This window comes from Nerophis ophidion, linkage group LG01 (genome assembly GCF_033978795.1).
Source record: "Nerophis ophidion isolate RoL-2023_Sa linkage group LG01, RoL_Noph_v1.0, whole genome shotgun sequence".
Lineage (NCBI taxonomy): Eukaryota > Metazoa > Chordata > Actinopteri > Syngnathiformes > Syngnathidae > Nerophis > Nerophis ophidion.
Genome location: NC_084611.1, coordinates 87669857 through 87683508, shown reverse-complemented (window position 1 = coordinate 87683508; position 13652 = coordinate 87669857). Strand labels below are relative to the sequence as shown.

At 39.7% G+C, this 13652-nt stretch overlaps 1 protein-coding gene across 1 annotated transcript; it reads right to left on the bottom strand.

Annotated features, from left to right (window-relative positions):
- Window positions 1-1610: 1610 nt before the first annotated feature.
- LOC133561443 (uncharacterized) lies at window positions 1611-8304 on the bottom strand (the record flags this gene model as incomplete). The annotated part of the gene is given in 7 exon segments (XM_061914762.1): window positions 1611-1957; window positions 2163-2220; window positions 2798-2862; window positions 6306-6365; window positions 6759-6837; window positions 7766-7861; window positions 8113-8304. Coding segments are annotated over 7 exon segments (897 nt in total), but the record flags the coding sequence as incomplete, so codon positions are not given.
- Window positions 8305-13652: the final 5348 nt, after the last annotated feature.

Below are 13652 nucleotides of genomic sequence, written 5' to 3'. Positions count from 1 at the left end.
TAGCATATTAGCTAATGCTAACGACGCCAGCTTGATTACATTACGATGGCTCGTATAAATATGCATAAAAACACTCCTATAGACATCACACGTGGGACGCTTTAGTATGTAAGAATAGCCATCCATTCATCCATTTTCTACAGTTTGTCCCTTTCGGGGTGGCAGGGGGTGCTGGAGCCTATCTCAAATGCATTAGGGCGGAAGGCGGGGCATACCCTGGACGAGACGCCACCTCATCATTAGTAAGTCAGAATAGTTTTAGTTATATTGTGAAACTTACAAATGTTGCTTGGAGTGATGAATGAAGAATATTTAAGAGTAGATACGTTACGGACGGTTAGAGGACGGAACGACACAGGCAGTGAGCAAACTCAACCAAAAGATGGCGAAATAGCACAAACATTAACACACTTTTTGTGTCTTTGCTTGTTTTTTTTTTTGTTTTTTTAAGTATTTGCAATTGGGAAAACCCATAAATAAGCCACACCGTTTTGTAAGCCGCAGGGTTCAAAGCGTAGGAAAAAAAGTAGCGGTTTATAGTCCAGAATTTCCAGTGTATGCATATGAAAGTTGCGATTTATACACATTCTCTCGACCAAATCATGTAAAAAAAAAAAAATTCAGACACGGAAATAAACAACCTGATGATGTCACCATGAAATCAACCACTAATAAAACACGATGTATAACACATATATAACTGATATTTAGTATTTGCTGCATTTAGAGCTGAATTCATGTAGTTATATTGTAATTGTGGTTTTAATGGATATATTTTGCTGGATAAAATTGGGCTATTAATTTAGAACATCGTTTAGTTTGTCATTTTTCAATATATTTAGCTTTCGAGAATTCAAACGCTGCATGTACACAATCACTATGTACTCTATATTAATGTTATGTGTACTATGTAATCTATATTATTATTATTAGTACATCTCAAATGTTTTTTTTACAAGTTAAACAGTCATACAAAAAAAAACACATTATTGGTTGAGATATTTGTACAGAATATAAGACGACAAAATAAAATGTCTAATATAAAAATAATCATTATGTTTGGATAGTACTTTATTGATTCCTTCAGGAGAGTTCTTTCAGGGAAATTTGGTTATTTAGATGGTATGATTGGTCAAGTATTGATTGATATGAAATAATAATGTGATAATGATTTAAATTATTAAATATATAATAAATAACAATAAAATGTATCAAAATTATACATTTATGTATAAATTGGCAAGTATTATTTTAATTAAAAAATAGATTGATATTAAATTCCGATTATTATTTTTAAAATACTCTTGTTTCAAATGTGATGCTTTGCCTCATTACCATATTCATGAGTTTACTGGCATGACCATATATGGATGGTTGTGGGCGGGACTATTCATGCAGGTGTAGCAGTGTTTTGTAAGCATCAAGTTTGTGTGCACGTCCTGAACATGTGTCGCCATGGCAACCCAGCCTGGACGTGCCTGCCTCAACATGTGTTATTATTGGATGTCGTCAAGCAGGAAGTAGTCTTTGATCTTTCACTTGTGTGCCAGCTCGTTAGCAAGATGGACGCTCGTTAGTGCACATGCGACTCCTTCATTGCAGCACTCAGCTCATCTCACACACTTCCTCTTTTCTCTCCTTCTTTCTCCTTCTACTTCTTTCTTTCTTTATTTATTTCTTTCTTCCTCTTCTTTTTTCTCCTTCTTCCTCTTCTTCTTTCTTTCGTCCTCTTCTTTCTTTTCTATTTTCTTTCTTTCATCTTCTTCCTCTTCTACTTTTTTTTCTTCTTCTTCTTCCTCTTCGTTCTTCTTTTCTTTCTTCTTTCTTTCTTTTTCTTCTTCCTCTTCTACTTTCTTTTCCTTCTTCTTCTTTTTCTTTTTCTTCTTCCTCTTCTCTTTCTTTTTCTTTTTCTCCTTCTTCTTCTTCTTCTCCTTTCTTTCCTTATTTATTTCTTCATCTTCTTTCTTCTGCGATGAGGTGGCTACTTGTCCAGGGTGTACACCGCCCTCCGCCCAATTGTCGCTGAGATAGGCGCCAGCACCCCGCGCAACCCCTAAACAGAATAAGCGGTAGAAATGGATGGATGGATGGATGGATCTTCTTTTTTTTTCTTCTTGCTCTTTCCTATTCTCCTCCTTCTTTCTTCTTGTTCTTCTTCTGACTTCTTTTTTTCTTCCTCCTTTTTTCTTTCTTCTTTTTTCTTCTTACTTCTTTTTCTTTGTTATTTCTTCATCTTCCTCGTTCCTTCGTCCTTCTTTCTTTCTTCATCTTCTTTCTTTTTGTTTGTGTTCATTCTCCTCCTTTGTCTCTCTCCTTTCATCTTTCTTCCTTGTCCTTTCTTTTGTCTTTCTTCGATTTTCGTTTTCTTCTTGTTATTTCCTCTTCTTTTTTCTTTTCCTTTTATTTTTCTGTCTTTTTCTTGTTTTCCTTCTTCCTCGTTCCTTTTTTCTTTCTTCATCTTCAATTTTTTCTGGATCTTTCCTTTTCTTTCCACTACTTCTTTTTTCCTTCTTTCTTCTTCTTTTTTTATTTTTACTACTTCTTTTTTTTATATTTGTTCTTTTTCTACGTATTCTCTTTCTATGCTTTCTTTTAAGTCTTCCTTTTTCTTTGTCTAGTTCCTTTTTTACCCGTCTCTCTCCCTCTTCTGTTTTTTCTTTGTCATTTTTCTTCCTCTTCTTTGATTTTCTTCTTCTTCTGCCAGATGTTCCTCTTTTCCCCTGAATTTTCGTCGTCTTTCTCCTCCTCCTTCTTTCTTATTTCTCGTATTCTTCCTACTCTTGTTCCTCCTCCTCATCTTTTTGTTGTTCTTCTTCTTCTTTTTCTTCTTCCTCTTTCTCGTCATCCTCGTTTTTTTCTTTTCTCCTCCTCCTTCATTTCCTTCTTCTCCTCCTCCTCCATCTGCGGAGCTAAAGTGTGAGGAGCAGTGAGTGGTAATTCCACGTCGCCAGGTGTGAGGAGACGTGCAGGTTTATTTGAAGATTGCCCGGTTCATTGCGGACGACGGCAGATGAGACGGAGCGAAGGAGAGCAAGAGAGAGAGAGAGAGAAGTAATATCCTGAAGATCATCTCACTCACTCACCTAAAGTTAGCCTGATGGACCACTTTTCAAACACTTGACAGCAAACTTCGCTCTTTAACCCTTTAACGCTCACAACTCATGAAGTGTAACTTTGGTCCGAGTCCGGGATGTTATCGCTTTTATTGCCACACACAAGTCTCGGTTGCTTTTTCAGCAATATATATTTTAGGACTTTTAAGTCCGGCGGTTCTCTGCTTTCTGGCTTTGTGCATGTGTCTCGCTCTGCTACAACTCCCAAAAATGTGTCTCGTACCGGCTGCTGCTAATAAGGGTGACAGGTGATTAGATAACAAGTCCCAGCTGGGCAATCTACTCAACTGCCGCTGGCTTCGAGGCCAGTTCTCACACACCGTGTTCCGCAGCAGGGCCGCAGACCATGCCCCCCCCCCCCCCCCCCCCTCCACACAGGCGTTGTCAGTGATTGCTTCATTTTATAGTCCATATTAGATTTAGGGTGATGTGAATTGTCCTAGGAGGTTATTCACGACAGCAATTCATATTTTAGGACCTTTCAGTCCGGCGTGTCTCTGCTTTCTGGCTCTGTGCGTGTGTCTTGCTCTGCTCCAACTCCTAAAAACGTGTCTCGTTCCGGCTGCTGCTAATAAAGGCCGACGGGTGATTAGATAACCATACCCAGCTGGGCAATCTACTCACCTGCTGCCGCTGGCTTCGAGGCCGGTTCTTACACACCTTGCTCCGCGGCAGGGCCGCAGACCACGCCCCCCCTCCACACAGGCGTTGTCAGTGATTGCTTCATTTTATAGTCCATATTAGATTTAGGGTGATGTGAATTGTCCTGGCAGGTTATTCATGACAGCAATTTATGTTTGGACTTTTCAGTCCGGCGTGTCTCTGCTTTCTGGCTCTGTGCGTGAGTCTTACTCTGCTCAAACTCCCAAAAACGTGTCTCATTCCGGCTGCTGCTAATAAGGGTGACAGGTGATTAGATAACAAGTCCCAGCTGGGCAATCTACTCACCTGCCGCTGGTTTCGAGGCCGGTCCTTACACACCTTGCTCCGCAGCAGGGCCACAGACCACGCGCCCCCTCCACACAGGCGTTGTCAGTGATTGCTTCATTTTATAGTCCATATTAGATTTAGGGTGATGTGAATTGTCCTAGGAGGTTATTCATGACATAAAAACAATAAATGATGTGGTTATTGAAGGTTTAGATGTAAACCGGACAACTTTGTGACTATTTGTATCGCATATCACAGACTTATCTCACTTTTTCTTCGTCCTCTTCTTTTTCTACATCACTTCCTCCTTCTCAGGTTTTACAAAAACTTCCATGTTGTTTGGTGTGTTAACAGATACTACATCCACCTGGCGGTGCAGTTTTAAACGTGCTGTGTTGTCTTTTGCTTTTGTTGACGTCAATTTTGGAGGACAAATCCAGAAGTTGCCCCCTGGGATAGTCGGTGCTCGTCCGTGAATATTTATTTCCGCCGCAAGCTTTTGCGTGCGGTCTTCTCGGACAAGACGCCAGCAGCTCTCCGTCTTCTGTTTGACTTATTTGCATACGCACCTCGCTGCCGACGGCGCCCGGTCACGTCGGCTTTGAGAATCAGGACTTTCCCGCCACATCACATTCCTCCCGTGCAGGCGGAGATGGCGTGGTCGGCGTGCGTTGAGGCTCTCGGGTGCGTCGGAAGTTCAGACGTCATTCTGCATTAACATGCCGCTCATGGCTGGAAGTATGCAGGATTTACTATCAAATCCTTCCAGTCATCCTTTTTTCTTCCATGAAGCTTGGACCTCCTTTGATGTTTTCTACTGATGGAGAGTCTTCCTGACTTCCTGTCTCCATTGTCCGTCTCTTCTTCATCTCCACATAACTTCTTGTCTCTATTGTCCAACTATTCTTCTTCTTCTCCTTCTTCTTCTTTTTCTCCACCACACGACTTCCTGTCTCCAATGTCCGTCCCTTCTTCTTCTTCTTCTTCAACTTCAACTTCATCTTCTCCTTCTTCTTCTTCTTCTCCACCACCCGACTTCCTGTCTCCAATGTCCGTCCCTTCTTCTTCTTCTTCAACTTCAACTTCATCTTCTCCTTCTTCTTCTTCTTCTCCACCACCTGACTTCCTGTCTCCAATCTCTGTCTCTTCTTCTTCTTTTTCTTCTTCAACTTCTTCTTCTTCTTCTACTTCTTCTTCTTCTTCTCCACCACCTGACTTCCTGTCTCCAATGTCCGTCTCATCCTCTTCTTCTTGTTCTACTTCTTCTTCTTCTTCTCCACCACCTGACTTCCTGTCTCCAATGTCCGTCTCCTCTTCTTCTTCTTCTTCTTCTTCTTCTTCTTCTTCTTCATCTTCTAATTCTTCTTCTTCTTCTCCACCACCCGACTTCCTGTCTCCAATTGTCCGTCCCTTCTTCTTCTTCTTCTTCTTCAACTTCATCTTCTCCTTCTTCTTCTTCTTCTCCACCACCTGACTTCCTGTCTCCAATCTCTGTCTCTTCTTCTTCTTTTTCTTCTTCAACTTCTTCTTCTTCTTCTACTTCTTCTTCTTCTTCTCCACCACCTGACTTCCTGTCTCCAATGTCCGTCTCATCCTCTTCTTCTTCTTCTTCTTCTTCTACTTCTTCTTCTTCTTCTCCACCACCTGACTTCCTGTCTCCAATGTCCGTCTCCTCTTCTTCTTCTTCTTCTTCTTCTTCTTCTTCAACTTCAACTTCAACTTCATCTTCTCCTTCTTCTTCTTCTTCTCCACCACCCGACTTCCTGTCTCCAATGTCCGTCCCTTATTCTTCTTCTTCTTCTTCAACTTCAACTTCATCTTCTCCTTCTTCTTCTTCTTCTCCACCACCTGACTTCCTGTCTCCAATCTCTGTCTCTTCTTCTTCTTTTTCTTCTTCAACTTCTTCTTCTTCTTCTCCACCACCTGACTTCCTGTCTCCAATGTCCGTCTCATCTTCTTCTTCTTCTTCTTCTTCTTCTTCTTCTACTTCTTCTTCTTCTTCTCCACCACCTGACTTCCTGTCTCCAATGTCCGTCTCCTCTTCTTCTTCTTCTTCTTCTTCTTCTTCTTCTTCTTCTCCACCACCTGACTTCCTGTCTCCAATGTCCGTCTCTTCTTCTTCTCCACCTGACTTCTTGTCTCTATTGTCCGTCTCTTCTTCTTCTTCTTCTTCTTCTTCTTCTTCTTCTTCTTCTTCTCCACCTAACTTCTTGTCTCTATTGTCCGTCTCTTCTTCTTCTCCACATAATTTCTTGTCTCTACTGTCCCTCCTCTTCTTTTTCTTCTTCTTCTTCTTCTTCTTCCTTTTCTTCTTCTCCACCACTTGACTTCCTGTCTCCAATGTCCGTCTCTTCTTCTTCTCCACCTGACTTCTTGTCTCTATTGTCCGTCTCTTCTTCTTCTTCTTCTCCACCTGACTTCCTGTCTCCAATGTCCGTCTCTTTTTCTTTTCCACCTGACTTCTTGTCTCTATTGTCTGTCTCTTCTTCTTCTTCTTCTCCACCTGACTTCTTGTCTCTATTGTCCGTCTCTTCTTCTTCTCCACATAATTTCTTGTCTCTATTGTCCCTCTCTTCTTCTTCTTTTTCTTCTTCTTCTTCTTCTTCTCCACCACCTGACTTCCTGTCTCCAATGTCCGTCTCTTCTTCTTCTTCTTCTTCTTCTCCACCTGACTTCCTGTCTCCAATGTCCGTCTCTTTTTCTTTTCCACCTGACTTCTTGTCTCTATTGTCCGTCTATTCTTCTTCTTCTTCAACTTCTTTTTCTTCTTCTTCTTCTTCTTCTTCTTCTTCTTCTCCACCACCTGACTTCCTGTCTCCCTTGTCCGTCTCTTCTTCTTCTTCTTCTCCACCTGACTTCCTGTCTCCAATGTCCGTCTCTTCTTCTTCTCCACCTGACTTCTTGTCTCTATTGTCCGTCTCTTCTTCTTCTTCAACTTCTTCTTCTTCTTCTTCTCCACCACCTGACTTCCTGTCTCCATTGTTCGTCTCTTCTTCTTCTTCTTCTTCTTCTTCTCCACCACCTGACTTCCTCTCTCCAATGTACGTCTCTTCTTCTTCTCCACATAACTTCTTGTCTCTATTGTCCAACTCTTCTTCTTCTTCTCCTTTTTCTTCTTCTTCTCCACCACCTGACTTCCTGTCTCCAATGTCCGTCTCTTCTTCTACTCCACCTGACTTCTTGTCTCTATTGTCCGTCTCTTCTTCTTCTTCAACTTCTTCAACTTCTTCTTGTTCTTCTTGTTCTTCTTCTTCTTCTTCTCCACCACCTGACTTCCTGTCTCCATTGTCCATCTCTTCTTCTTCTTCTTCTCCACTTGACTTCCTTTCTCCACTCTCTGTCTCTTCTTCTTTTTCTTCTCCACCTGACTTCCTGTCTCCACTCTCCATTTCTTCTTCTTCTTTTTCTTCTCCACCTGACTTCCTGTCTCCGTTGTCCATGTATTCTTCTTCTTCTCCTTCTTCTTCTTCTTCTCCACATAACTTCTTGTCTCTATTGTCCCTCTTCTTCTTCTTCTTCTTCTTCTCCACCTGAATTCTTGTCTCTATTGTCTGTCTCTTCTTCAACTTGTTCTTCTTCTTCTCCTTCTCCACCACCTGACTTCCTGTCTCCATTGTCCGTCTCTATTTCTTCTTCTTTTTCCTCTTCTTCTCCACCTGACTTCCTTTCTCCACTCTCTGTCTCTTCTTCTTTTTCTTCTCCACCTGACTTCCTGTCTCCACTCTCCGTTTCTTCTTCTTCTTTTTCTTCTCCACCTGACTTCCTGTCTCTGTTGTCCATGTATTCTTCTTCTTCTTTTCCTTCTTCTTCTTCTTCTTCTCCACCCGACTTCCTGTATCTATTGTCCGTCTCTTTTTTTCTTCTTGTTCTTCTTCTTGTTCTTCTACTTTTTCTCCACCTGACTTCCTGTCTCCAATGTCCGTCTCTTCTTCTTTTCCACCTGACTTCTTGTCTCTATTGTCCGTCTCTTCTTCTTCTTCTTCTTTTTCTTCTTATTCTCCACCTGACTTCCTTTCTCCATTCTCTGTCTTTTCTTCTTTTTCTTCTCCACCTGACTTCCTGTCTCCACTCTCCGTTTCCTCTTCTTCTTTTTCTTCTCCACCTGACTTCCTGTCTCTGTTGTCCATGTATTCTTCTTCTTCTTTTTCTTTTTCTTCTTCTCGTTTTTCTTTTTCTTCTCCTTTTTCTTTTTCTTCTTCTTCTTCTCCACCTGACTTCCTGTCTCCATTGTCCGTCTCTTTTCTTCATCTTCTTCTTCTTCTTCTTCTTCTTCTTCTTCTTCCTCTCCACCTGACTTCCTGTCTCCATTGTCCTTCTCTTCTTCTCTTTGGTCTACGCTCTACTCATGGCGCCATTCCTGCTACACGGTACAGCCGAATGTTGAAAAATAATCGATTAACAAAGTACCTTATCTTTTCTCGGTGTGTTCGTCCTTCCCTTTTTGACAGAGAAAAGACATCTACTGCATGCAATTGCCTATTTCTTAAACATTAATCCATAACATTTTATATATATATATATATATATATATATATATATATATATATTACTGTTAAATTAGCCGCTCCGTTTTATAAGCCACAGCCAAACTTGTGAGTTTGGGCTTCTAGTGCACTCAGCGCTGCACTACTACGGTAAAAAGCTCCGCATGCACAGTGAAGGACGCGTCGGATTCATGACTCGGAAAGTGTCAGCTGACACCAGCGATAAGCTCGGCGACACGTGACGGCCGAAAGCAGATGAAAAGATGGAGGACGCCCAGAGGCGTTAGTCACAGACGGGAGGACTCGCATGGTTCTCCATCCCTCCCCACACACACACATTTGTGTAATTCATACCTTCTGGGGACCTCTGAAAAATGCCTCTTTTTAGCACCCTTTTTAGATATATAAATATTTGTATTTACAACATCAATAATAACTACATACTATGCAAGTATATAAAAGCTTGTTGTGAAAAATTAGTTGGAATTTCACGAGAAGGTCAAAATTTCACAAGAAAAACTTGGAATTTTTGCAGTGTTGTAATAAAAGTCGTAATTTTGCTCAACGCAAGTCAAAATTTTACAAGAAAAACCCGAACGTTCGTGCGATATTAGGATAAAAGTTGGAATTTTACTCAATCACAATCGCAATTTTACAAAAAAAGCTTAACATTTTGGCGATTTTATGAAAAAGGTGGTCACTTTACTCGACAAAAGTCACAATTGTATAAGGAAATTTAAAAATCTCTGCAATATTATAATAGTGATCGGAATTTTACTTGATGACAAAAGTCATAATTTTACTCACCTAATTGTCGCTATTTTATAAGAACAACAAAAAAAATTGTAACATTTGTTAAATATTCTGATAAAAAATTCAGATAATAGTCAGAATTTGATATGACAAATGTCACCATTTTACTTTGAAAAGTAATCATTTTACATAAAAAGTTATCATTTTCCCAGAAAATGTTACAATATTACAGAAGCAGAAAGAATATCAGAAATTGTTCCCACTTTTACAAGAACAAAGTCGACACATTGTGAGAAAAAGACTGCTTTTAGTAAAAAAAAAAGAAAAAAAAGAATTAAATGTTAATTATTTTCTCCGTTATTAAAGTATATCTATATACATTTTTATTTTATTGTTTTTATTCATTTTGGCCAATTTGTCTTACACACACTTATTACATATGGTAGCCAGAGGGGAACCCCTTCAAATTTTTACACACACTTGTTATTTCATATGTTGACCACTTTTAAAACCGACACACAGTCAATTTGAAAAATCTGTCCTCATTTTGTAAGATTTCACCACCAGGGGGTGCAAATTAGACAATCCCTATTCGATGCAATGGTTTTTCGTATTGGGACCGTGATTTATGTCCTAACTTGTTCACACCTCCTCATATGGAAGCTACTTTTTCTTGTTGGTGTCTCAAGAAAGTATGAATACAAGAACGCAGACAAACACACATTCATGTATTTCTGACCATCTTGAGACCTCTGAAAAATGCCTACCTCTTTAGGACCACCCTTTTTTTTTTTTTTTTTAAATATGTAAAGATTTATATTTACAACATTAGTAATGTATATAAACTATGCAAATATAAAAAAAGTAAGCTTTTAGTTTATTGTTTGGATTTTTTGTTTCTAATTGGTGTTTAATCTTTAATCAAATATAAACATTTTCATTTCTTACGCACACTTATTACATATGTTGGCCAGAGGGGGAACGTTTCCAATTTTCACAAACACTTGTTATTTCATATGTTGATCACTTTTAAAACTAACACAATGGTACTCATATGGAAGCTACGTTTTTCTGTTGGTGTCTCAAAATGGGTAGAAATACAAGAACACACACACACACACGCACGCACGCACGCACGCACACACACACACACACACACACACACACACACACACACAAAAAAAAATGTGCGAAATAAATCAGCTCAGTCCGACGCCAAACAAATTCTTCATCCTGCTTTGTAATTGGCCAACAAGGAAGTGTTGTCCTAATTAGCTTGATAGCTAAATCCAAAACAATACTTCACTCCGACATAATTAGTGCAAAACTCCCCAACATGCCAGAAAATGGGATGAAGACGGGAAGAGAGGGATTCCCCGACTCCTTCAAAAGCCGACAGGTGTCCCTCCAAAAGAAGTCTCGATGCTTCCAACTTTTTCTGTTCCCACTGCCTCCACGTTTCATGAAACAGCATTTAGGGATAATTGAAGGAGTTGGGTGCGGAAGAACAAGAAATGGGCCAAAAACACAACTCATGGGTGTGTGTGTGTGTGTGTATATATATATATATATATATATATATATATATATATATATATATACATATATATATATATATATATACATACATACATACATACATACATACATATATATGTATATATATATAAAATGCATGTAATTTGCCAAAGAAAAACATGTTAACAGTGAGCACGGCTGAAATATCGAAATATGACTCGGAAGAGTACAGTTGCCAAATTACTTTCCGAAGTTTGCATGTTGACCATTAGCATGAGTAAAGTTACAAAATATACATTTATGATGTGTACACCTGTAAAATTAGCCCCCCCCCCCCCCCCCCCCAAAAAAAGTTGTCAGTCGGACGTTAGATTGCTAACCTGCTAACAGTTAGCATGTGTCATTCAAAATGAGCTAAAAAGCTACAATATTAATATTAGCATGTTAGCATGCTAGCAGTTGCCTCATGTGTTTTGAGCTTGCACACGTCCGAATCTGTCCACAACACTAAAACTTTTTTGGTGTTACGGAAAAGTGGGGACCCGGAAAAAATCGCGTATTTTGACAAATCAAATCTAGATAGCGTCACGTAGCGAATAAGTGAAACGTTTTGTTGTGTGAATTATTTACATTTTAGGTTTAAAGATATGGAAAAAGGTAGGAAGAAGTAAATGAAAAATGGCGTAGAATACTGTGTCTTGTTATTATTGTTGGGAATAAGTGGTGTCGTATTACGTGTGGAGGTGCGTTTTTTTGTACAGAACCTTTTTCCTTCTAGAAGTGGTTTGCATCTCTGGCGTTGTGGGAGGCAATTAGTGAAAGTGCAACAGAATGTTCTTAAAGTAAATCCATGTTGACATTTTGCTGGCTGCCATTTTGTCTCGTGTCATCGGGAGTCCGGTGTGATGTTTCATACTGAATACCAGAGTGGAAGGAACAAGATGCATTTATTCAACATCAACCTATGTTGTTAAAACTAGCGTAGCTATGTGAGCTACATGCTAGCATTACATTTCAACATCAAGCTATGTTATTTAACTAGCGTAGATATGTGAGCGACATGCTAACATTACATTTAAACATCAATCTATTATTAAAACTAGCGTAGCTATGTGAGCTACATGCTAGCATTACATTTCTACGTCAAGCAATGTTATTAAAACTAGCGTAGCTATGTGAGCTACATGCTAGCATTACATTTAAACATCAAACTAATATTGAAACTAGCGTCGCTATGTGAGCTACATGCTAGCATTACAGTTCAACATCAAGCTATGTTATTTAACTAGCGTAGATATGTGAGTTACATGCTAACATTACATTTCAACGTCAAGCAATGTTATTAAAACTAGCGTAGCTATGTGTGCTTCATGCTAGCATTACATTTACACATCAAACTATTATTAAAACTAGAGTAGCTATGTGAGCTACATGTTAGCATTACATTTCAACATCGAGCTATGTTATTTAAATAGCGTAGCTATGTGAGCTACATGCTAGCATTACATTTCTACGTCAAGCAATGTTATTAAAACTAGCGTAGCTATGTGTGCTACATGGTAGCATTACATTTAAACATCAAACTATTATTAAAACTAGCGTAGCTATGTGTGCTACATGCTAGCATTACATTTAAACATCAAACTAATATTGAAACTAGCGTAGCTATGTGACCTACATGCTAGCATTACATTTCAAAATCAAGCTATGTTATTTAACTAGCGAAGCTATGTGAGCTACATGCTAGCATTACATTTTCACATCAAGCAATGTTATTAAAACTAGCGTAGCTATGTGAGCAACATGCTAACATTACATTTTACCATCATGCTTGGTTAGCAGCACGACTAAAGCTACTTGAGCCCCTTTCTACCATTATATTTTAACATCATGCTTGGTTAGAAACACTATCACTATGTGAGCTACATGCTAACATCATATTTTACCATCACAGTATGTTAGCAACACAATTTAAGCTCTATGAGCTATGTGCTAAAATTACATTTCAACATCATGCTAGGTTAGCAACACTAGCATAGCTATGTTAGCAACATGCTAACATTACATTTTATCATCAATCTAGGTTAGCAACACTACTATAGCTATGTGAGCTCCTTCCGACCATTATATTTGAATATGCTGGGTTAGCAACACTAGCATAGCTATGTGAGCCACATGCTAGCATTATATTCGAACACCGTGTTAGGTGACCGACCGTTAGTGACATGCTAAAACATCCATTCAACATCGTCCATCTCACCTCGTCTCTCCCTCCGTCAGGACTCAATGACGAGGAAGACCTTGCTCGCCCCGGTCGTACGTTCCCGAGTCAATCTCTGCCTGCTCGAGGCGGATGGCTCCTCCGGGATTGCGGCTGGAGGGGGAATGAGACGGGGAAGTGTTTGGTTTATAGATGAAGCTGTGTCAGGAGGACATGCTTCATGGACAGAAGGAAAAGTCCATAAAGACTTTTTACTGTATCTTTATGGACGGTTACCTTGGAGTCCAATAACGAGTCCTCTGGGCTACATTAGTCCCGCTTACTCTGCACACTGACTCCTACTCAGACTATTTTTAGCACAGTCTTTTATTTAGGAGGTCTGAATCTCGATCTGTTGGTCAAATCTTGACAATGACCGGTTCACGCAGGGCTGGCGACAGAGTCCGTCCTCGGTGGAGGAACTCGCCGGGAGGATTTAGGGATCAAGCCTAAAGCACTTCAAGAGAGATTTGTGGCAAACCTTTTCTTGATCCAACGGGGTTTTAGAACTGATGAAGACGTTCAGCAGGGTTCTCCCGACCGAGAACGATAGCATTAGACAGTTACCTTGGAGTCTAATAACCAGTCCTCTGG